This window comes from Acinonyx jubatus, chromosome A2, assembly GCF_027475565.1.
Source record: "Acinonyx jubatus isolate Ajub_Pintada_27869175 chromosome A2, VMU_Ajub_asm_v1.0, whole genome shotgun sequence".
NCBI classification, from domain to species: Eukaryota; Metazoa; Chordata; class Mammalia; order Carnivora; family Felidae; genus Acinonyx; species Acinonyx jubatus.
This window is the reverse complement of record NC_069383.1, coordinates 6,909,791-6,932,986: the sequence shown is the minus strand read 5'-3', so window position 1 is coordinate 6,932,986 and position 23,196 is coordinate 6,909,791. Positions and strand designations below refer to the sequence as shown.

At 60.3% G+C, this 23,196-nt stretch overlaps 1 protein-coding gene across 1 annotated transcript in view; it reads left to right on the top strand.

The window, feature by feature from the left end:
* Window positions 1–18,443, top strand: part of SSPOP (SCO-spondin) — a 55,229-nt gene extending 36,786 nt beyond the window's left edge. Inside the window, exons 68-104 of the mRNA XM_053217781.1 lie at window positions 163–332; window positions 873–919; window positions 1,035–1,226; window positions 1,317–1,487; window positions 1,749–1,949; window positions 2,258–2,354; window positions 2,463–2,662; window positions 3,008–3,174; window positions 4,291–4,451; window positions 4,642–4,865; window positions 5,471–5,512; window positions 5,681–5,836; window positions 6,335–6,544; window positions 6,707–6,874; window positions 7,604–7,744; window positions 7,845–8,091; window positions 8,369–8,521; window positions 8,601–8,647; window positions 8,806–9,150; window positions 9,487–9,660; window positions 10,195–10,325; window positions 10,588–10,712; window positions 10,933–10,979; window positions 11,234–11,512; window positions 11,877–12,035; window positions 12,198–12,314; window positions 12,776–12,914; window positions 13,052–13,254; window positions 13,406–13,533; window positions 13,632–13,774; window positions 13,909–13,955; window positions 14,723–14,940; window positions 15,259–15,354; window positions 15,486–15,546; window positions 15,835–15,965; window positions 17,521–17,671; window positions 18,262–18,443. Coding sequence (XP_053073756.1) covers window positions 163–332; window positions 873–919; window positions 1,035–1,226; window positions 1,317–1,487; window positions 1,749–1,949; window positions 2,258–2,354; window positions 2,463–2,662; window positions 3,008–3,174; window positions 4,291–4,451; window positions 4,642–4,865; window positions 5,471–5,512; window positions 5,681–5,836; window positions 6,335–6,544; window positions 6,707–6,874; window positions 7,604–7,744; window positions 7,845–8,091; window positions 8,369–8,521; window positions 8,601–8,647; window positions 8,806–9,150; window positions 9,487–9,660; window positions 10,195–10,325; window positions 10,588–10,712; window positions 10,933–10,979; window positions 11,234–11,512; window positions 11,877–12,035; window positions 12,198–12,314; window positions 12,776–12,914; window positions 13,052–13,254; window positions 13,406–13,533; window positions 13,632–13,774; window positions 13,909–13,955; window positions 14,723–14,940; window positions 15,259–15,354; window positions 15,486–15,546; window positions 15,835–15,965; window positions 17,521–17,671; window positions 18,262–18,284 — 5,511 coding nt within the window. The 3' untranslated portion in view covers window positions 18,285–18,443. The remainder of the gene's footprint in view (window positions 1–162; window positions 333–872; window positions 920–1,034; window positions 1,227–1,316; window positions 1,488–1,748; window positions 1,950–2,257; window positions 2,355–2,462; window positions 2,663–3,007; window positions 3,175–4,290; window positions 4,452–4,641; window positions 4,866–5,470; window positions 5,513–5,680; window positions 5,837–6,334; window positions 6,545–6,706; window positions 6,875–7,603; window positions 7,745–7,844; window positions 8,092–8,368; window positions 8,522–8,600; window positions 8,648–8,805; window positions 9,151–9,486; window positions 9,661–10,194; window positions 10,326–10,587; window positions 10,713–10,932; window positions 10,980–11,233; window positions 11,513–11,876; window positions 12,036–12,197; window positions 12,315–12,775; window positions 12,915–13,051; window positions 13,255–13,405; window positions 13,534–13,631; window positions 13,775–13,908; window positions 13,956–14,722; window positions 14,941–15,258; window positions 15,355–15,485; window positions 15,547–15,834; window positions 15,966–17,520; window positions 17,672–18,261) is intronic.
* Window positions 18,444–23,196: the final 4,753 nt, after the last annotated feature.

Sequence of the window (23,196 nt, the reverse complement as noted above, 5' to 3'; positions counted from 1 at the left end):
AGAAACCGTGTTCAGAACATGACGACGACTGCGAACTGGAGAACCACGCCTTCTGCCTCTGCACACCCCTCAGCCTCCTCCTTCGCCTCATCTTTCCCCTCCCTGCCCCTTCAGCACTGTTTTCTGCTGACCAGAGGGCCCCCCCCACTTGTTGCCCCCCAGCACTGCGTGTGGCACTGCCAGCCCGGCTGTTACTGCCCTCCAGGCCAGGTGCTGAGTGCTGACGGGGACTTCTGCGTGCAGCCCAGCCACTGTGGCTGCCTGGACCTGCTGAGTGGAGAGCGGCACCGCCCAGGAGCTCGGCTGCTGAGGCCTGATGGCTGCAACTACTGGTGAGGCGGCCACGTGGGCAGAAAGCAGGTGCAAGGCTGAGGGTGGGGTGCGCCTGAGCTCTCCCGGGTCTCAGCTGCTGTAGATTAGACTCCCACAATCCCCGAGGAGATGCGGGCAGGCACTCTGAAACTCTGGTCTGACGGGTGGGGAGACCGAGGCAGCCAGCTCTGTGCATCTGCTCTCTGGAAGACGTGGAAGGCTGGGTGTGTGCTCTGAGGGGAGGGCGGGGTGATAGATATGATGTTCCTCCTTGCTGGCCGGCCCCCGTTAGCAGCACACTGCCTGTGGTCACACCCCAGTAGGACGCACTGGTCAGCGACCTGCAGGGAGCCCGCAGGACACCCGAGAGGTCCCTGAAAGGGACAGGGAGAAGGGTCTAGATGCTCTGGAGAATGGCGAAAGGGCATCCGAGAGCCTGAAGGGAAAGGAGGGCGTAGCGGTGAGGGGAAGGGAAGAGGCAGCCTAGGAGGGGTGCATGTGGAGAACACAGGCAGGGCTGAGCTGCTGTCCCCCTTCCTGTGCCTGCATGCCCTGCCCAGCACCTGTTCAGAGGGGAGGCTGAGCTGCACAGACCTGCCTTGCCCAGGTACGTATGTCCCAGCTCAGGGGGAGGTGAGGAAAAGCGGCCAGGGTCACAGCGAGGGCTGGGACTGGGGAAGGGATGTCTGTGCCCCAGCGCCCTTCATTGTCCCCTGCCGCAGTGCCTGGTGGCTGGTGCCCATGGTCGGAGTGGACGGCGTGCTCCCAGCCCTGCAGGGGCCAGACGAGGACCCGCTCCAGGGCCTGCGCTTGCCCCGCCCCTCAGCACGGGGGCGCCCCGTGTCCCGGAGAAGCAGGGGAGGCAGGGGCCCAGCATCAGAAGGAGACCTGCCCCAGCTCGCCCGAGTGCCCAGGTGAGATGCCCCCACTTGTCTGCTCAAATCCCAATAGGCCGGGCACCTCCTAGGCCTCCTAGGGCAGTTGATGCTGTCTTCCCGGCACAGTGGACGGAGCCTGGAGCCCATGGGGACTGTGGTCTTCCTGTGACGCGTGCCTGGGGCAGTCCCATCGGAGCCGGGTGTGTATCTGGCCCCCCACCCCTGAGGGAGGCAGGCCCTGCCCTGGGGGCCACAGGCAGAGTCGCCCCTGCCAGGACAAGTCCACAAAATGCACAGGTAAGGGCTTCTGTAGAGGTCGGGGAGGGTCCCTTGGAAGGCTTGGGAGACACGGGCTCTGGCCTTTGTCCCCAGTATACGCATGCATGTCACTTGCTTTGAGAGGCAGCATTTAGATCCCTCACCTTGTGGTCCTGGGACAAGGTGGAAAGTCAGGCGGCTGGGGGTGGTGAGGCAGGAGGGCTTGCCCCCTGAGTCCTGGGATCCTGCAGGATGGGCCCCTGCTCAGTGTCTGCCCTCTCTGCTTCCTTCCCGCCACAGAGTGTGGGGGTGGCCAGGGTCTTCTCCCCTGTGGGCGGCCCTGTCCCCGCTCCTGTCAGGACCTGTCTCCCGGGAGTGCGTGCCAGCCGGGCTCGACGGGCTGCCAGCCCAGCTGCGGGTGCCCCCCTGGCCGGCTGTTCCAGGACGGCCTCTGTGTGCCTCCTGCCCTCTGCCGCTGCCAGTACCAGCCTGGAGCCATGGGTCAGTGCTTCCCTCCGTGCTCTCCTCATTTCTCCTGAGCACCGCGGTGCCTGCCGGCCTGGCCTCTGCCTGTCTGGCTCCGGAGCCCAGCCTGGGCTGCAGGATGTTGCTCCAGGCGTTAGTGTCTCGTGCATCCCCCCGCATCCCTGCTCCAGGCTGGGGCTTCCACCTCCCAGGCCCAGGATCTGGGGCACCCGTGGGGTGTAGGCTGATAGGGAGGGAGGTAGAAGGCAGTGGGATAGGAGGAAGGGTTGAGGGTGCGGGGCCCACTGAGCTGTCTGGGGTCCCATCCCGACTCGTGCCCTCAGGGATCCCTGAGAACCAGAGCCGGTCAGCAGGGTCTGGGCTCAGCTCCTGGGAGAGCCTGGAACCCGGAGAGATGGTGACCGGGCCCTGTGACAACTGGTGAGTCAAGAGGAGCAGGGAGGGGGTAGGCTGCAGAGCCGGGCAGTGGGGGCTCTTGTGGGAGTTGGCCAGGGTGCTGTCTTCTGAAGCCCCCTCCCTTGTCCCCAGCACCTGTATGGAGGGCGTCCTGCAGTGCCAGGAGGTGCCCAGCTGCCCTGGGCCTGGAGTGTGGGGCTCCTGGGGCCCCTGGGAGGACTGCAGTGTTTCTTGCGGGGGAGGGGAGCAGCTCCGCTCCCGGAGGTGCGCCCGGCCCCCCTGCCCTGGGCCTGCCCGCCAGAGCCGCACCTGCCGCACCCAGGTCTGCAGAGGTGAGCCCCGGCCGGGGTCTGCCCTTGACGGATTCCCATGTTGGCCTCTGATGCTAACTCATAGGTGCCTTTGACCTCTTCCGTCCCATCCCCCTACACTGCCCTTTCCCGGGGCCAGTGATGGGCATGTGGAGGAGGAAGTAGCCAGATTCAGGGAGGGGAGCCTGTGGGAGGGTGTGACATTGGCCCTGAGGGGCATAACCCAGGGAAGGTATTGTCTGCACAACTGGGGAGCTGTGGGAAGGTGGGTACTGGGGTGAGTAAGCAGGCCGCAGGGTGAGCACAGAAGTAGCCATTGAGGGCAGTGCAGGCCAGAGCTGGGCACTGACCCGAGTGTTGTCCCAGAGGCTGGCTGCCCAGCTGGACGTTTGTACCGGGAATGCCGGCCTGGCGAGGGGTGTCCCTTCTCCTGTGCCCACGTCACTCGCCAGGTGGGCTGCTTCTCCACCGGCTGTGAAGAAGGCTGCCACTGCCCCGAAGGCACCTTCCAGCACCACCTGTCCTGTGTCCAGGTCAGAACCCATTCAGCCAGGAGCCCAAGACCCTCCCCTCCCTTCCCCTCCCCTGCCTTTCCTCCCCCTCCCCTGCAGCTGCTCACCTCTGCAGACTCTTTGGCCTCTGGACAGCTCCCCGCTTCCTCATGTGACCCCAGGCAAGCACAGTCCTGTGAGACTGTCTGTGTGAGTCAGGCAGGGGCCGAGCTCCCAGAGCAGACAGCTGAGGCCGTGCAGGCTCTGGATGTCGCTGGGTCCCTGGAGTGGGGAGCTTGTCTGGGCTCCTGCTCTTCAGCAGCCGCTGTTCCTGGCTCTCAACTCCAGCACGGAGACACCCAGGACTGAGGTGTGGCCAGGTGCCCCCTCTGGCTTCTTGCCGCGCAGCAGCTGGCAGCCAAGGGCAGTGGCTCCCCACGCCATGCAGGCTGGGACAGGAAATCGTGGGTCCTCACGGTCCCCCTTTCCCTGCCAGACCCCTGTGGGGAAGCATACCCAACCTCCACTCTGCCTGGCCCCAGACTCCTCGTCTCCCGCTGTGGGGTCTGGACAGCAGGCCAGTGTCAGCTCTGCTCTGCCAAGCTCTATGGGCACGTGGGGATTTCCTTCCCAGTCTTTAATCCTACCTAATCGTGAAGCCGGCGTCCAGGGGCTTCCCCCGGCCAGAGTTCCAGCCAAACTCAGAAAGGCCTGAGCAGCCACCTGGTCCCATTTGCTTGACTTAGAGCTGATGACACTGAGGGGGCCCCAGGGAGGGAAAGGGACACACTGAGTCATGCAGTTATTGGCAAAGCTAGGGATCAGGCGTCTGATTCCTGGCTGAGGCCCTTTCTGCCTGAGTGCTCCCTCCAAGTCCTGCCCCCTGGGGGCCTCCTCTGGTCCTGCCTGTGTCCCAGCTGAGATCTGTATGCAGGAAAACTCCTGGCCGTTACAGGTCTAGCTCAGAGGCCACTAGGCTCTCAGGTTCACACCCCTGACTCAGGGAAACGGCTCCCCTTGCTCCAGGGAATGCTCTTCTGGTGCCCAGAGCCCCCCTGAAACCTCACATGTCCTCCCCCCACCCCCTCGCCCAAGGAGGTGCAGAGGGCTGGCACCTGACCTGTGCAATTGCCTTTTCTCCTCCCTCCCACCCGCCAGGAGTGCCCCTGTGTGCTGACCGCCTTGCTGCTGCAGGAGCTGGGGGCTGCCGGCACTGACCCAGGGGCTCACTCACCCATTTTGGGAGAGGGCGGTCAGCCCCTTGGGCCTGGAGATGAACTGGGCTCAGGCCAGACCCTCCGTACAGGCTGTAGCAACTGGTGAGGGGGACGGTGAGGGTGGGGGAGAGATTTGGAGTCAAGGGAGGGGGAGGCGTTGGCTGCCCTGGCCCTGCCTGGCCTGGGTAACCTTGGCTGTGTCTCCTGTCCTTTGGGATGGAGACGCTTGCCAACACCCCTTTCTCTCAGGGTCTATCCTGCCCAGCCCCTCACCCCCATGCTGTTTCCCCAGCTCTTGTGTGCATGGGAGGCTGTCTTGTTCAGTGGGCAACTGCTCTAAGGCCGCTGATGGCTTCAGTCCCTGGGGGCCATGGGGCCCGTGTTCCCGCTCCTGTGGTGGGCTGGGCACCCGGACCCGCAGCCGCCAGTGTGTGCAAGCCTCACTCGCCCCGGGCAGCCAGGGCTGCCGAGGGACCCTCCAGGAGCTCAAGTACTGCCCCAGCCCAGACTGCCCAGGTGAGGGAAGTGGGAAGGGAGAGTCTGGCCAAATACACCTCAACCCTTCCATTGTCCTTTCCTGTCTCTGCCCATCCGAGTTGCTGTCTCTGGATCTCTCTTCCTCGCCTGCTAGCTCTGTGTGTCTCTTCGATTCCGGTGTAGCCAACGTTTCTGGAGCTCTTGCCAAATGCACCACGCTGTGTGTGTTAGGGGGATAGTGAGGACTCTGACCTTGGAATCCAGGGGCTCAGATAACCCATTTCAGCATGTGGTGAGCCCTGTAGGAGGGCGCACATGCTGTGGAAGATTGGGGAGGTTGAGAATTCTCCTGGAGGGTCAGTATAGGAGGGCTTCCTGGGGAGGCAGCATGTGGGGTTTGAGGAGGGAGAGGACCTTGACAATCATTGGAGGGGAAGGAATGCCAGGTAGCAGGAGCGGCTTGAGCCAAGGCCTTGCTGCCATGAGGAAGTACTGTGCTTGGGGCCCAGAGGGTCGGTGGGAGACCAAGCTGACGAGGGGCTGAACCAGATAGTGATGGGTTTGGAACGTGGCCACCAGCTTCAGGTTTGGTCCTGGTGCGGTGCAGGCTCAGAAACACTGAGCAGGATTCTTCTTTGGCACAGGGGCTGAAGGGTCCACGGTGGAGCCAGTGACCAGCCTTCCAGGTAGCCAGACTCCTTGGGTCCTGGCCCCAGACTGCCTGCACCCTTGCACATGGCCTCCCTTTGGGAAGAACAAGCCCAGGGCCTCCTCCCTTCCCAGCCCTGCTTCCTGGGAGGCCTGGAGCCCAGGGTTGACTCGTCAGGAGGTGCCCCTCCCTCCTCTCCCCTCAGGCGGCTGGGGCCCATGGTCTCCGTGGTCCCCGTGTTCTCGCACCTGCACAGACCCTGCTCACCCTGCTTGGCGTGGCCGCGCTCGCCTCTGCCTGGCAAACTGCACCGGGGGGGACACTTCACAGGAGCGCCCTTGCAACCTGCCCTCCTGCACAGGTGCGCCTTCCAGTCTTGACTTCTGACCCTGACCTATGTCCAAACCACGGCCATCCCGTCTAATCCCAGCATCCTCCCTCAAACAGCTCATTCTGGCTCCCAGCCCTTGTCCCACATCCAGCCCCCAACATCTAATACTCCTGAAGCAAATCCTGAACTCTCACCCTGACACCTAATCAGGAACCCGTGTGTGACTCTGGACCCTGGGTGCTTTGTGTCAGCCCGGCAACTGTTGGGGAGCCACTGCCAGCACCCAAGAAAACCCTCACTTGTGTGTGTACTGAACAGTCCCCCCGAAATTCCCATCCAAATCCCTCAGTACCCCGTGAGTCTGGGGCGTAGTTGCCAAAGCCCCACAACAGCCAGTGTTAGATCCTAAACAGGAGCCCAAAGGTCTGGATGAGGTCACGGCTGGCCCTGGCAGACGAGGAGGTCTGCCCTCGAGCAGAACGGGGTGGGCTCCAGCTCAGCTTTGTCTGGTCCTGTCCTGGCCCGCAGAGCTGCCCCTGTGCCCCAGCCCTGGCTGCGTGGCCGGGAACTGTTCCTGGACGGCCTGGGCCCCGTGGGAACCTTGCTCCCGAAGCTGCGGGGTGGGCCAGCAGCGCCGGCTGCGGGCATACCACCCCCCGGGGCCCGGCGGGCACTGGTGCCCTGACATCCTCACCGCTTACCAGGAGCACCGCTTCTGCAGCCTGCGGGCTTGCCCAGGTGAGGCCGGCCGCCGAGGACCAGGACACGCCCTTCCCTGGCATCATGTGCCCCTGTGGCGCTTCCATCTCCGTGCACAACCCTGCCCCAGGTGCCTGGTGCGTGGGGGGCCCCCGCTGCCTGAGCCAGATCCCTCACCTGGCCCTTCTCTTTTCCACGCAGTGCCTGGAGGCTGGTCACGCTGGAGCCCCTGGTCCTGGTGTGACCGGAGCTGTGGGGGGGGCCGGTCCCTGAGGAGCCGCAGCTGCTCGAGCCCCCCGCCCAAGAACGGGGGTGCCCCCTGCGTGGGGGAGAGGCACCACGTGCGGCTCTGCAATCCCGGGCCCTGTGGTATGGCGGTGGGGACATCCCGCACAGCTCTTCCCACCCCCACCTCTAATTGCTTTCCCGCGACATGTTGGGATGGAGACGCTCACTGGCCAGCTGAGAAAACCCAGAGGCCCGCGGGGGGTGGACGGTGGGATCTGGGCACTGGGCGAGGACCTGCCCGGGGTGAGCTGCCCACCCCCAGCTGCACTAGAACTCATTCTCGCCATCTTGTCCATCCTCCTGTTCCTGGAGAATCACCCAGCCCCGTCAAGGTTTTCGGAGGATTTGAGGGTTATGGTCGTGAGTGCACTTGCACCTGGGATTGGGCTGAGCCAGACAGGCTCCTCCCAGCTTCAGCTCCTTCTGAGCTCACCGACCCCATGGACCTTGGTCCCTCTAGGGCCTTCCAATACTATTAGGACACCCCCCCCCCCATCCCCTCCAGGTGAACACAAAGCAGCCACGTAGGTGAGCATGTTGGCTTCTTAGATGCACAAATTTAGTCCAGCTCGACATTTATTGGGTGCCAGGCTAGGTGCCGGGAACCCCCAGGTAGGTGAGAAGAACTCCCTGTCACTCAGAATGTCCCCATTCCAGGGCCTCCCCAAGGCCCCATGTTTCTATGGGCACCAACATGGGGAGAAGGATGGGAGTACAGCTTCGTGGAGGTAGGAGTGGTTCCCAGGCAGGCAGGAAGAGGGTTGCTGGTGCTCAGGGCCCTCTTGACTCTGGTCCTCCCCATGTGCTCAGAGCAGGGCTGCCCAGCGGGCATGGAGATGGTCAGCTGTGCCAACCGCTGCCCCCGCCGCTGCTCAGACCTCCAGGAGGGGGTCGTGTGTCAGGACGGCCAGGACGGCCAGGCCTGCCAGCCGGGCTGCCGCTGCTCCGAGGGTGGGTGCTGCCCTGGCCCTGGGCACATCACAGCGACTCGGTGGGAAGGCAGGTGGGACCCCGGGTGCCTGCACAGCTCTGAAGGGCTGCCTCCCCGCAGGCTTCCTGGAGCAGGACGGAGGCTGTGTGCCGATCGGGCACTGCGAGTGTACAGATGCCCAGGGCCACAGCTGGGCCCCAGGGAGCCAGCACCGTGAAGCCTGCCGCACCTGCACCTGCCGGGCCGGGCGGCTTTCCTGCACGGCTCAGCCCTGCCCACCACCTGCCCACTGCGCCTGGAGCCGCTGGTCAGCCTGGAGTCCCTGCAGCCACTCGTGTGGGCCCGGAGGGCAGCAGAGCCGCTTCCGGTGTGTATGGGGCTGGGCCAAGCTAGTGTCACCTCCCCCAACCCCGGTCCGCCATGCCTGGACGCGGTCTCCCTCTCTGATGCAGAGCTCCTGGATCCTGCCCCCCAGGGGCATGCCCACTCTGTGCCCTGGCCCCACCTTTGTCCCTGGTCATCCTTGCCTTTAGCCACCTCCACGCCCACCCCAGGCTTTCCCATCTGGTGTCCCACCAGGAGGTGGAGGAGTGATGAAGGGCCCTGGGCCATCACTCACCTTCTGTGCCCCGGGCCCCACAAAGGTCCTCCACGTCTGGCTCATGGGCTCCAGAGTGCCGGGAGGAGCAGTCCCAGAGCCGGCCCTGCTCTCAGCCCCCATGCCCACCCCTGTGCCTGCACGGTGCCCGCCTCCACACCTTGGGGGACAGCTGGCTGCAGGGCGAGTGCCAGCAGTGGTAAGTCTGGGCAGAGGCAGGGGTGGAGCGGGGACAGGGGCGGATGGCAGTGTCCCTGAGTCTGGTCTCCTCCCTTCAGCTCCTGCACCCCGGAGGGCATCATATGTGAAGACATCGAGTGTGCAGGTCCGGAGTTTATGTCCCGCTCCCACCTCCCCCCACCTCTGTTTGCCGCGTGTCTCCTATTTCCCTCCCACCCCTACTTCCAGCCGCCACCCCCTGTGCCACGGAGGTCCCGACCAGCCATCGGGACCTTCTCTGACCTTACTTGTGCCCTCCCACAGTACCCAGGGCTTGGACGCTGTGGTCCCCTTGGTCTGAATGCTCCGTCTCCTGTGGAGGTGGAAACCAGGTTCGCACCCGGGACTGTGTGGCCTTGGCCCCTCACCGCAGCGGGGCCCCCTGCCTGGGCCCTGGTACCCAGACCCAGAGCTGTGGACGGCAGCCTTGCCTGGGGCTGCTGGACGCCTGCTCCTGGGGCCCCTGGGGGCCCTGTTCCCGCAGCTGCGGCCCCGGCCTGGCCTCCCGCTCTGGGTCCTGCCCCTGTCCGCTGGCCAGAGCCGACCCCACCTGCAACAGCACCTTCCTGCACCTGGACACCCGGGCCTGCTACCCAGGGCCCTGCCTGGGTGAGTGCGCACGGGAAAAATACAGGGAGTAGCGTGTTTTCCCAAACCCCAGATTTCAGCCCCCCCCCCCCCCGAGATATCCATCTATCCCCCTGATATTTGATCTCGTTTCTTTCCCCTTCCCACCATCTTTTCCTCTGAGCCCTTTGGGATGTGACCCTCGCTGCTGAGTGACAGGGAACACGGCGAATTAGGCGAATTCTTGGCTCCCTCTTGCCCTTTTCCTGCGCAGGGCGTTGGCCAGGGCTGGGATGAGAGTAGAGGGCAGGGGAGGGGCGGGAAGGGAGGAGAGAAGCTGGAGGGGCCTAGCTGGCATCCCCCCACCTTGGTCCCCAGAGGAGTGTGTGTGGAGCAGCTGGAGCAGCTGGACGCGATGCTCCTGTCGGGTGCTGGTGCAGCAGCGCTATCGGCACCAGGGACCAGCGCCCGGAGGGGCGGGGACGGGGGCGGGCCCCCCCTGCACACGACTGGACGGCCACTTCCGGCCTTGCCCCCTCGGCAACTGCTCTGGTGAGGCCCCCGGAGCCGGAGGCCGGAGAGCTGAGCCCTGCCCTTGCCCGCACTGACTCCCGCTCTCAGCAGCTCCGCGACCCCCATGCCTCACGTCCCTCCCCTCCCCGCTCCACTGCAATCTCCCCACTTTGTAGCTGCAGGCTTTGTCCACTTGCGGCCGCTCCCAGGCCCAGAAGGTCTGGCCCACCTCTCGTTGTGGCCACCCTCTCCATCTCTGCTCCCCTGGCTCCCGTCTGCCAACCTCTAGAGCACCTGCCAGGCCCCTTGCTCCCCGCAGCTACCTGGCTCTCCAAGCCCCGACCATCGTGACCCTTCCCTAGAGATAGCCACAGGGGCCGAGTGGGCGCTAGACGGGGCAGCACTGGTCAGTCCTTACCGGCAGCCTGGGGCCAGGCTTACACTCCTACGAGGAGGCCCCGAGGGGCCTTGATGGGACCATGCCCTGTGTGCTCCAGGCTTGGGGCGGGGGGCAGGTGGAGGGTGTCTCTGGGCTGCCCCTCCACCAGCCTGCTGGCCTCTGTTCCCCTCCAGAGGACAGTTGCACACCACCCTTTGAGTTCCAGGCCTGTGGCTCCCCCTGTGCTGGGCTCTGTGCCACGCACCTGAGCCGTCGGCTCTGTCAGGACCTGCCACCCTGCCAGCCTGGCTGCTACTGCCCTGAGGTGAGGGGCGGAGCCAGAGGAGATGCCCCAGGAGAAGCGGGTCTCGGCCCACACTCCTACCTTCCTTCTCTCTGTGATGCCTGTGGCGACACCCCTCCCCACGATGCCTCTTAAGGGTCCCTCACCTTCTGCCTCGTGCCCGTGTGCCCATCCATTTGCTCGGCAACATGCACGTGCCCCTGCTGTGAGCACTCACACTACTGGCACTTGGGGACAGAGATGGCTGCCACACAGCTCTGTCCCTGTGTGCCCTTCTGCGCAGGGGCTGCTGGAGCAGGCTGGGGGCTGCATTCCCCCAGAGCAGTGTAGCTGCCTACACATCACAGGAGAAGGAGCCAGGGTGACTCTGGCTCCCGGGGACCGCCTGCAGCTGGGCTGCAAAGAGTGGTGAGTTAAGGGGGCAGGGAGGCAGCGTCAGAGGGCTGGGGCCAGGGAATGGGGGGGCAGGTGGCCCCACAGGGAAATCGCCCTGGCCTGGACCCAACCCCAACCTCATCCTGCTCCAAATGAGCCCAGAGCTCAGGCCACCCCTACGTGAGCCCCACCAACCACCTCTCTGGGCTGAGTCTGGTCTCCCCAGTCTTACCCCGACAACTCCCTCCCACAGTGAATGCCGGCGTGGGGAGCTGAAGTGCACCAGCCAGGGCTGTCAAGGTAACGCTACCCTGGAGAGACCCACTGTCCCCATTTGCCCAGGATTGGAAGGTTTCCTCGATCTGGGACCAGGACAGTCCCAGACAAACCGGGATGTTTGGTCACCCTCCCTTGACCCTCCCAGCAACCTCCTGCAGCCTTTCCTGTTTCCAGCCCTTCCTGGTCATAACTGGGTCTCCTCCCTCCCCCTCTACTGGGGCTTGTGGTCTCAGGGAGGGCCACTGGGAAGGTTGCCCACTTGCTGCCCTTTCTAGGTCTTCTGCCTCTGAGCGGGTGGTCCGAGTGGTCACCCTGTGGGCCTTGCCTGCCCCTTGGTGTGCTGGCCCCCGCCTCCAGGACTGCCCTAGAGGAGCGCCGGTCTCAGCACCCAGCTGGCCTCTCCCCGACCTTGGCCCCCTTGCTGGCTTCGGAGCAGCACCGCCATCGCCTCTGTTTGGACCCGGAGACTGGGAGGCCATGGGCTGGGGACCCAGACCTGTGCATTGCACCACTCAGCCAGCAACGCCTCTGCCCGGACCCTAGGGCCTGCCATGGTAATACCGAGGGGCAGAGACCAACAGGGCAGGAGGGAGCCTGAGATGAGAGTGGAGGGAGGGGTACCTGGCCAGGTAGGTCTGGGCCATGTTGTTTATTTCAGTAGCCAGGCTCGTAACAAGCCTGCTAAGCCTCCTGCTTGCCCCCAGGGCCTGCGGGATTTGGGGGTATTTGGCGATCTGGCGCTGGAGGGGGGGTGGGCCGCAGCAGGAAGGATCCCTGCAGCCAATGAAAGGGGAGGAAGGGGGCTTTGGGTGCTCCGGGCCTAGCAGAGTGTCTGTAGGGCTGGAGCCCAAGGCCTTGGGGTGGGAGCAAGAAGCCAGGGCGGGGCCCTGGGCGCTGACTTCCATTTTACCTCCCCAGACTTATGCCAGTGGAGTCCTTGGGGGCCCTGGAGCCCCTGCCAGGTGTCGTGCAGTGGGGGCTTCCGGCTACGCTGGAGGGAGGCAGGGGGCCCCCCTGGAGGAGGCTGCTGGGGGCCTTGGGCTCAGACTGAGAGCTGCAGCGTGGAGCCCTGCCCAGGTAACCTCCATCCTGGCATCCTGGCCAAGGACTGTAACACGGGAGATAGCACCTGATAAGGATGTGGCCTCTGCTCCTGGAGGCATGCCCTGGAGGGCAGGGTGCTGTCCTGGGGGCCCAAAAGTCAGTCCCCAACACAGACTCCTACCTTCTGGTCCTCAGGGGAGAGCTGTGAAGCCCAGGACACCGTGCCCACCCTTGACTGTGCCAACCAGTGCCCTAGAAGCTGTGTGGACCTCTGGGACCGCGTGCAGTGTCTGCAGGGACCATGCCGTCCAGGTGGCCGGGCCACGCCCACAGCCCAGCCTGGGAGCCCTAGGGCCTCAGACCAGGGCAGCTTGCTTCGCTGATCCCTACTTCCAGAGAGCATGTGACCTACAGGCGGGGACATGTTACAGGATCAGGGGTTATAGGGCAGCAAAGTGGATCCTTGGGTCACTTTCAGCACCTGGGTAGGGATCCTGCATAGAGTGAGCCTTACCTAACATGGGCTTTGTCTGTGAGGACGTTCTGGCAGCCTCAGGGGTCCCTGGGGTGGGGCCCACACAGGGTGGGCTGGAGTGACCCCTTCCTGTGCTCCAGCAGTGGAAACAGTGTGGAGACCGGGTCAAGTGGGGACTCGGGGGGCTGGGGTAGGGGAGGGTGCTCCAGGGTCAGCCTGAGGCTCCGGACCCCATCTGACTGCCAGAGGGACCCATGATGTGTGCCTGAACCTTGCTTGTCCTCCCCACCCCCCTCAGGCTGCCGCTGCCCCCCTGGCCAACTGGTGCAGGATGGGCGCTGTGTGCCCATCTCCTCCTGCCGCTGTGGCCTCCCCAGCCCCAATGCCTCCTGGGTGGTGGCCCCAGACGAGGTGGTACAGCTGGACTGCAAAAACTGGTATGGCTGCCCACTGGTGGCCAAGCAGGGGATGGGGAGTTTTAGGTGGGAGGCTTGGGACAGGTCAGGGTGGAGGGCGTTAGCGGGAAGCAAAGGCTCTGTTCCCCTTGACTTGTGCCCTTGACCCCTGTCCGCAGCACCTGTACCAACGGGTCCCTGGTGTGCCCACGCCATGAGTGCCCAGTCCTTGGGCCTTGGTCAGCCTGGAGCAGCTGCTCTGCTCCCTGTGGTGGGGGCAGCATGGGGCGACGTAGGAGCTGTGAGGAGGGTCCTATGGGGGCGCCATGCCAGGCCCAGGACACAGAGCAGCGGCAGGAATGTAACCCGCAGCCCTGCCCTGGTGAGCACCTGGGGTGGGGGAGTGAGGGGGGAGCCTCCCTGCCCTCTGGTGCTGCTGAGCTCGGTGGGCGGGCGTTCAGCAGCATGGGCGGCGGCTCCCTAGGCGGTCCCCTCCCTGGTACTCCACCTCACCGTCTGTGCGCTCCCCCCAGAGTGCCCGCCTGGCCAGGTGCCCAGTGCCTGTGCGGCTTCGTGCCCACGCCTCTGCTCGCATCTGCAGCCTGGTGCCCTCTGTGTGCAGGAACCCTGCCGGCTCGGCTGTGGCTGCCCCGGAGAGCAGGTACAGACAGTGCCCTGACTGCCATGTGGGGGGGCAGGCAGGTGGGGGGCAGAGAAGTGTGGTGTGAGTAGGACTGAGTCCGCGCCTTCCTGCCGCAGCTGCTGCACAATGGCACGTGCGTGCCCCCTGCGGCGTGCCCCTGCACCCAGATCGCTCTGCCCTGGGGCCTTACCTTGACTCTTGAAGAACAGGCCCGGGAGCTTCCCCCAGGAACTGTGCTCACCTGGAGCTGCACGCGCTGGTGAGGGCCCCGGGCAGGAGGGACAGGGGGAGGAGGGAGCTAGGGCAGGGAGGGGGTGGAAGGCAGCGTTGCTGAGAATGGGGGTGGGGAGGAGGGCACCAGAGGCATCCGAACACGTGCTTCTGTCTTCCCAGTATCTGCCAAGATGGAGCCTTCAACTGCTCCCCAGCTGACTGTCGTGGTGAGATGTGGCTGTCTAGGCCCCTGCTGGTCCTTCCAAAGCCAGGGTGGGGTTGGCCCCGATGAGGGCAGAGGGCGCTGCCTGCCCTAGGCAAAGCTGTCTCTCCCAAGAAGCCCCTTCCTTGCTCTGTCCATACTGGTGTTGGGGGCATTCCTGTGAGCACACGGCTGTGAGTGATGCAGGAAGTGGAGGGTCTTTCCCTGCAGACGAGGAAGCAAAGGCTGAGGGTGAGCTAAAGTAGGACCCTTGTCTGGCATCTGCCCTGTGCTATTTTACCCCCATCTGATCAAAGTCAACAAGCGTTTGCTAAGGGCTCACAGGTGCCCAGCTCAGGCACACTGGACTCTGTGTGGATTCAGAGGCACACAGGCCTGGTGAGTCCTGAGCAGCCCCAGTCTGGCTGCTGAGGGCCAGCTCACCCACCGGAACAGGTAGGGACAGGAGACAGTTTCTGGCTCACTGACCAGCAGGCTGCACCCACAGGACTGGAAATCGGTGCCATGAATGGAGAGGTCAGGGTGGACAGGACTGGTCAGGGGAGGCTTCCTGGAGAAGGCCAGACTCGAGTTAGGCCCCGTTAGTATTTGGAAGGTGGATAAGAGCAGACGGGCGTGTTTGGAGGCCTAGAGGCCCAGAGCCAGCCGAGTTGACAGCACTGGGAAGGCAGGAGGGACTCTAGGGGTGTCTGGTGTGGGAGGGGGGAGAATCGAGGCCGGACCCGGGGCTGACCTGAGTGGTGGTGGTGGTGGTGGGGTCTTCCCTGGCAGAGTGCCCCTCTGGGGAAATGTGGCAGCAGGTGGCCCCTGGGGAGCCAGGGCCCTGCGAGCGAACGTGCCGGGAGCCCAATGCCACGGAGACCCAGGGCAGCTGCGGTGTGGGGCAGGCCCCAGGCTGTGTGTGCCAGCACGGACACTTCCGCAGCCAGGCGGGCCCCTGCGTGCCCATAGACCACTGCGAGTGCTGGCACCATGGGCGTCCCCACCCGGTGAGACACTGCAGCCCCTCCGGGCCACCCAGCCCTCCCCCACCCCCGCCCCCCTCCACTGGCTCCTCCCCCTGTGCCAGGATCTGCAGCAGCAGACAGCTCGGCCATCAGCCATCAGCCATCACACGGGGACAGTCTCCAGGCCCCATCAGCCCACCTCCCTCCCGAGACTCTTGTCCCTGACTTTGGTCTCTGGCCCCTGTCCTGACTGGTTTCAGGGATTGGCGGGGGGGCGGGGGGGGGGAGGGTGTAGTATAGAAAAGTCTAACTGGCAGAGATGGGTAGAGATGGACGGTAGGGTTCCCCCACTCTCCCCAGCCTGGATCCGAATGGCAGGAGGCCTGTGAGAGCTGCCGCTGCCTCCGTGGGAGGAGTGTCTGCACCCAGCACTGCCCCCTCCTCACCTGTGCCCAGGTACCTGCCTGCAGCCCTGCTGCCCTCCTTCCTGGGTCCCTCCCCAGAGGCTGCTCTTAGGGCCTTGAGCAGGCAGTGCTGGGGCCCTGGGGTCATCCTCCTGAGTGCACTGGGGATCACTCCCTCTGCAGGGCGAGGTGACCGTGCAGGAACCAGGGAGCTGCTGTCCGACTTGCCGCCGAGAGGCTCCAGGTATGCCGGGGACCTGGGGCACTTTCTGCCATGCCTCTCCCTGCTCTGGGCCCTTCTCCCAAACTGCTCCCGTGCCCACCCTAGGGGGCCTGCCGTCCCCAGTGCCGCCTACCATGGGGATCAGCAGAGTGGTGACGCCCAGTGCTGCATCATGGCGCCTGGCCACCGCTGCCCCAACAGCCTCAGGTGCCCCTCAGGTCCACAGTGTCCCCTTTACACAGAGTCCCCTCATCGAGGCCCTTTCTCTCTGCCCTGCTCCCGCCTTCTGTGCTCACCTTCTTCCCACAGAGGGGCAGGCAGCCTCCTGCCGGCATCTCACGGAGCTGCGCAACGTCACCAAGGGTGCCTGCTACCTGGACCAGGTGGAAGTGAGCTACTGCAGTGGGCACTGCCCATCCAGCATCAGCGTCATGCCTGAGGTGAGCGAGGGGGCTGCCGTGCAGGCCCAGGAGAGTCAGGTCAGCCTGCACCCCTGAGGGACTGCTGCGGCCAGCCTAGGCCTGGGCAATGCCCAGGGGACACGAGGGACTCGGTTGATCTCAAAGGGGCACAGCTCAGAGCCAGGGGCAAGTTTTCACCAAGGCGGTGGCCTGCACCTGCTGCTTGGCCCTGTCACCCTCAGCGGGGCTTGGGCCCCAAGCCTACTCCAGGCCTCCACCCTGTGCTGCAGGCTTCCCAGGACATCAGCAAGAAAGGCACAAAGGACCTACGTTAGGCTCTGAAATCACAGCCCATCATATAGTGAGGACAAGTTCTTTAGGACAGACCATTTACACACAGCATTGTCCCAGACATTCCTGGCAAGGCATATTATGAGCACGTCCCAGAAGACCTCTGCCCTGCGCGTGCTCTCCTTGGACCCAGAAGGCCCAGCCCTGCTCCATGTGCAGACCTTGTCAGGAGCTCTGTGCCCACCCTGACTCCCCTCATCCTGAGCCTGGAGAGCTATGCCTCCAGTTCTAGCCTGGGAGGGTCCTGGCCCTGCCTCAGCTCACCGATGGTGTGGCCATTCCCTCCTGTCTCGACCCACCTGGGTCATCTATTCCTGGAAGACAGAGGTGCTTTCCTACCTAGTCCTCAACGCTTGGCCACTCTCTGCTCCCCTGGGTGCTCCCGGTACCTCCTGGTATTCCCAGACCATTCCCAAACAATATTTGGATTTGTTAAAACATAGGAGAGTGGTTAAGAGATTTTTTTCCTCCCCTGGGGAGGAAAAGTGAGTGATAGAGGGATAGAAATCAGATGGAGATTTGTTTTTACTGAAGTACGATTGACATGCAATGTTAGTTTCAGGTGCACACATAGCGATTCCACAATTCTGTAAATTACACAGCGCTCCCCACAATAAGTGTAGTCGCCATTCAGTGGTATTGTGTTATTAACTATACTCCCTGTGCTGTACTCTTCATCCCCAGAGAGTTTTTTTTTTTTAACTGAATCTTTTGTAACTCGGTGCTGTTGAATATAGTGCCTATTTCAAAAGTAAAATTACAATGGAATTATACAGAAGTTAGATCAAATATTCGGTGACACTCATGTAGTTACTATATAATCGAATAGCAGGAGGGGTCTGGAGTGAGAACTCACTTTGCACTTAGGATCACAATTGTGCAGTTTAGAGCTTCCCACCTTGCAGCGTCAGAAAGTATTAGATCCGCCTAAGGGGATGGTAAGCAAGCCCCTTGGGGTAGGGCCGTATCTCTCCCCTGCTGCCAGGAGGCAGTGATGAGCAGTTAAAAGCATTCTTACCGTGCAGGTGCGTGCTCAGATGGCTGGGGCTTACAGTGAAGGAGGTGGGCTTCTTGGGGAAACGGGAGCTTGATGGCGACACATCCCTTCCCTACCCCGCTGCCCTGCTTGGCCAGGAGTGTTGGGCCCTGGCCGTACCCCGGATGGGAAGGCCAAGAGAGCGAAGGGAGGTGGCTCGGGCAAACTCGCGTGGCCCCTCCCCAGCTCAGCCACGCCCTCCCGCAGGAGCCTTACCTGCAGAGCCAGTGCGACTGCTGCAGCTACAGCCTGGACCCCGAGAACCCCGTGCGGGTCCTGCACCTGCGCTGCCCCGACGGCCACGCGGAGCCCGTGGTGCTGCCGGCCATCCGCAGCTGCCAGTGCAGCGCCTGCCAGGGTGGGTCTGGGCGGGGCTGGGCTGGGAGGGACGGGGACCTAGGCTGGACACCTGCAGGGGCGCGGCCCGGCCTTCAGGAAGGCGCCCCGTTTCCCGAAGCTCAGGCCCTCGTGGGATTCATCCTTCTTGACCCCTTCTGACCCTCTTCCTTCCCCGTCTTGGCTTGCTTGTTGGCTTCGTCTCCAATCCAGCGCAAGCTTGGGTGTTTGGAGTCGGTCACAGCTGCTTCCTCCCAGCTCATCTGTTTCCTTCCTTGCTGAGCATCCGTGACCTCAGCTTCGAGACCTGGCTGACTGTGCACAGGCATTTGGCGGTGGGGGGGCTTGGTGGGAGCGCATGTGTGAAGCGCCTGCCAGGTGCCTGGTTCTTGATAGGTCCCCGAGGCCACATTGTGGCAGGTGAGAAACAGGTGCAGGGGCGCTCACAGCGCCTGGGTGGAGCGCAGGGCAAAAGCACGCCTTTCTCTGGGCTTCTTCCTGGCGGGGCTTCTCTCCTGCCAGTTTGCTCCACTGCTCCCCCTCTGGCTGCACCCCTTCCCGGCCTGACCACTGCCTCTGTGCCAGTGCATCTCCCCCTTATCTGTCCTCCAGGAGGTGATTTCTCAAAGCACTGACGGTCCCGCTGGATGAGGCTGCCCAGCCACCACCCCTCGTGCGATCGCCGGGCCCAGAGGCACCGACCCCCTCCTCCCGTGCCCACCCATCCACTCCATGCCCTGGTACCAGCATATCCCAAATAAAGTGACATCAGCAGCAAGCTTGTGTGCAGTCTGCATCTGGGGACCAGAAAAGAGAGGGAGGCAGGGTGGGTCTGAGCCCCGGCCTTGACCTGCGCAAGGACTGCCTCCAGGAGACTTCTGTTAATCTGCCATGCTGGTGAACCGGGCAGGCCTCGGTTTGCACTTCGGCAGGTTGAATATAAAGTCTGGAGTTCTCTGGTTCCCTGTTTCTGCTGCCCGGTTCTGCCTCTTCCTCCCGCAAAGAGCCCTCTTCCTGTGCGTCGCTGGTTGTAGTCGGCGCTGCCCGCCTACACCACCCTCTCCTGCTTCCAGATGCCATTCCCTGTCATCCAGAGAAGAGTTCGGCTCATGGGTCATACTCCTTGTCACGGACACTCGGTGTCCGTGTGGATAATCCATTCAGTTCTCACCCCCTCACCTCCAATGACCTTTCCCTTCACCACTCAGATATTTTCAAACACTTCCAAATATTTACTTACGGATCGTGACTTCCTATCATTCCAGTTTACTTGCTCTGGTACCCCACCGCTATCATTTATTTGAGATTCATTGAGCCCACCGGGTTCTCACTTTTCATTAGCTCTCTCCTGTCTCTCCCTCAGGATTCATGGTCTGCATGGTCATCCTCAGCACCAACTGCACATTAGAAGCACCCGGGGAGCTTTTGAGATCCTACCAGTGCTCGGGCCCCATCCTGAACCCTTTAAATCAGATTCTTTGGAAGCCTCATGGGTAATTCTATGTGCACCTAGCTGGAATTGAGAACCACCTGTCATTATAAATCACTCCAATGCAAGTACCATTAAATCCCTTGATTTTCTTTTTTAAACTATCTTTTTAAATTGATTTATTTTGAGAGAGAGAGAGAGAGAGAGAGAGAGAGCAGGGGAGGGGCAGAGAGAGAGGGGGAGAGAGATCCCAAGCAGGCTCGGAGCTGTCAGTGCAGAGCCCAATGCGGGGCTCGATCCCACAAACCATGAGATCATGACTGGAGCTGAGATTAAGAGCCGGCTGTTTAACCAACTGAGGCCCCCCACCTTGCTTTTCTATCGCCATTCATACTCCATACCTGGCAATCCTCCAACTCAAATATCTGCCCAAGTCTCTGCTTCCAGACAGAATTTTGCAGATAGTCTGTTTTTGCCTTCAATTTGTAATCACAAACCTCAAACAGGGCTTTAATTCGATTTGCCCATCCTGCACATTGTTCCCCCATAAACTCTATTTCCTCTTTTCTGCACTGACTATGCATGCCTTCTCTTCTTCCCCACCCCCTTCATTTTCATGAGATGACCTTGTCTCATTGAGATAATGTCAGATGGGGATTCTCTCAGCAAATCTCCCAAACAAGTCTACACGGACTCCGTCTTCTCCTTCTTCCCGTGGGGTGTCATCTAGAAGTGTCCCTACCCCTGGAAAGAGCCCTTGGTCCTGTGGTCCTGCCTCCTTGCCTTGCCTCACCTGTGCTTAACCATGATTTTCCTTTCCACCAACAAAAGAAACATGATCTTGTGTCTTACATTTGGATCCCACACTTCCTTCCAGATACTGCCCCGTCTTTCTGTACCTTTTTATGGGAAAACGTTTTCAATCACCAACCCTTCCTTTCTCAACCACCTCCCCTCCAACTTTAAACATTTTTTTAAAAAATTTATTTATTTAGAGAGAGCACGAGGCGGGGGAGGGGCAGAGAGGAAGCTAGAATTCCAAGCAGGCTCTGCACCAGCAGCTTGGAACCCGACATGGGGCTCAAATTCACGAACCATGAGATCATGACCTGAGCCCAAACCAAGAGTCAGAAGCTTAACCGACTGAGCCATCCAGGTGCCCCTCACCTCTAACTTTTAAACCCCTACACAAGAATTTGTTATAAGGAGACAGAGATAACTCAAGGGCAGAAATACAGCTCTCCAAGGTATATACAGAGAGGTACAGCTATAACTGAGCTGGGAGCTGGAGATTGGAAGGCCACCCGGAGTCTTCTGTCTTCTTTCTTTCTTCCCTCAGTAACACAGACTCCTCCTACCAGGGACTGCACCTGCCAGAGGGAGGCAGCTCAAAGCACACAAAGCTGTGAACTGAATTGTGGTCCCCCAAACTCCTAGGTTGAGTCCCTAAACCCCAATGTGACTATATTTGGAAATAGGACCTATACAGAGGTAACTAAGGTTAAGGCTGATAGGATTAGTGTCCCTATAAGATAAGACACCAGAAAGTTCATTCTCTCTCTCCTGACTACACACAGAGAAGAGGTCATATAAGCACATAGCAAGGTGGTGCCGCCTATAAGCCAGGGACAGAAGCCAGGGACAGAAGCCAACCATGCTGGCTCCCTGATCTGGGACTTCCAGTCTCCAGAACTGTGGGGAAGCAAATTTCTCTATGTTGTTATGGCAGCCTGAGCTGAGGTCAAATATTATAGGTCCACTCACATGGATTGAACTCCCTCACATTTCTAGAAAAGGTATTTTTAAAAAAATTTTTTTTAAATGTTTATTTATTTTTGAGACAGAGAGAGACAGAGCATGAACAGGGGAGGGGCAGAGAGAGAGGGAGACACAGAATCCGAAACAGGCTCCAGGCTCTGAGCTGTCAGCACAGAGCCTGACGCGGGGCTCGAACTCACAGACCGTGAGATCATGACCTGAGCTGAAGTCGGACGCTCAACCGACCGAGCCGCCCAGGCGCCCCCTAGAAAAGGTATTCTTATTGGCCCCTGCATTGAACCATGGCCAGGAGCACAGAGTCGTATAATGGAAAATGGTTACTTGGGACCTATTCAGGGGTGATAATCAAAATATTTAACAGTCAGTATGGCAATATGTACTAATAAAATTTTTAAATATAAACTGGGGCACCTGGGTGGCTCAGTTGGTTAGGCATGTGACTTCGGCTCAGATTGTGATCTCATGGTTTATGAGTTCAAGTCCCGCATTGGGCTCTGTGCTGACAGTTCAAAGCCTGGGGCCTGCTTTGGATTGTGTCTCCCTCTCTCTCTGCCCCTCCCCCACTCACACTCTGTCTCTCTCTCTCTCTCTCTCTCTCTCTCAAATAAAACATTAAAAAATTTTTAAATATAAACTATATCTGCTTTATTTTTTATTTAAAACTTTGAAATATGACTTAGAGGCGCCTGGGTGGCTCGGTCGGTTAAGCGTCCAACTTTGGCCCAGGTCATGATCTCTCGGTTCACGAGTTCAAGCCCCGCCTTGGGTTCTGTGCTGACAGCTGAGCCTGGAGCCTGCTTCGGATTCTGTGTCTCCCCCTCTCTCTGCTCCTCCCCTGCTCACACTACGTGTCTCTCAAAAAAATGAATAAACATTAAAAAAATTTTTTTAAAACCCAAAACTTCAAATTATGACTTAAAACACCCATATGTAAAAGTACAGAAAACATTTTTATAGTTGATTTTACCAACACTTTTATAATAATCACTGCCTTACTTTCTGTCATTTTATTTCTATGTATACATAATGGGAGGGCCACATGGGGGCTTTCTGGAGTGCTGGAGATTTTCTGTCTCTGATCTGAGTGGTGGCTACCTGGCACACAGGTAAAAACACATCAAGTTATACACTTAAGATTTCTGCACTTTATTATTTGTCCTATTCTTATTACATATATTACACCCATATATATTACAAACGAAATAATATATGGTTACAATGACTTCAAATAATTTTAGGTCTGTGACCAGGGCACCGGGGTGCAAAAGTATCTGGCCCCAGGGGTCCCAAACAGACCAGGTTCGGTCACTCGCTGCTGACAAAGTTCAAAGGCAGAGAGATGAGCGGTGGTGAAACAAGAAAGGAGTGTATTTCAGTGTGGCCAATGCTGGGAAGACAGCGGACTAGTGTTTCAAAGACTATCTCCAAAACCTCTGGGTTTATACAGGGAAAATGTGGGCAAAAGTTGGGGGGGGTGGTACATGCAGGTGGGCAGCAAAGGTAAGGTCAATCGCTGTCTTGAGGTCAGTCACGTGGGGTCTTGCTGGCTCGGGGCACTTGTTACTGCTTGAGGGACTAGTTCTGGTCCCCATCACAGGATGCTTTGCCTGAGTTAAGACAAAAGCTGGGAAGAACATAACCAATCAGAAAGTATAGATGAGCTCAAGATGGAGGCGGCTGATGTTCTGTTTCATGTCTTTTTTTTTTTAATGTTTATTTATTTTTGAGAGAAAGAGACAGAGTGTGAGCGGGGAAGGGGCAGAGAGCGAGGGAGACACAGAATCCGAAGCAGGTTCCAGGCTCTGAGGAGTCAGCACAGAGTCGGACGTGGGGCTCGAACTCACGGACCGTGAGATCTTGGCCTGAGCCAAAGTCAGATGCTTAACCTGAGCCACCCAGACGCCCTGAATGTCTTTTAAAGAAGATGAGAGAATAGGGGCGCCTGAGTGGCTTAATCTGTTAAGCGTCTGACTCTTGATTTCGGCTCAGGTCATGATCTCATGGTCATGAGACTCAGCCCCACCTTGGGCTCCAAGCTGGGGGTGGAGCCTGTTCAAGATTCTCTCTCTCCTTCTCCCTCTGCGGCAGCTCACACTTGCCCTCGAACTCTCTCTCTCTCACAAAACAAAACAAAACAAAAAACAAAAGAGAGAGAGAGAGAAGAAAGGAAAGCAAGTATATCTTTATAGAGCTTGGACTTCTTTCTTTCCTCCTTAAATTCATCCTCTACTCTGCAGTATGCCTGATCCAACTGAAGTGCAAATTTGCCCACACCATTCACCCGCTTAAAACTCATTTCAGACTCCTTAAGGTAGCATACAATGCCCTCCATGTCCAGC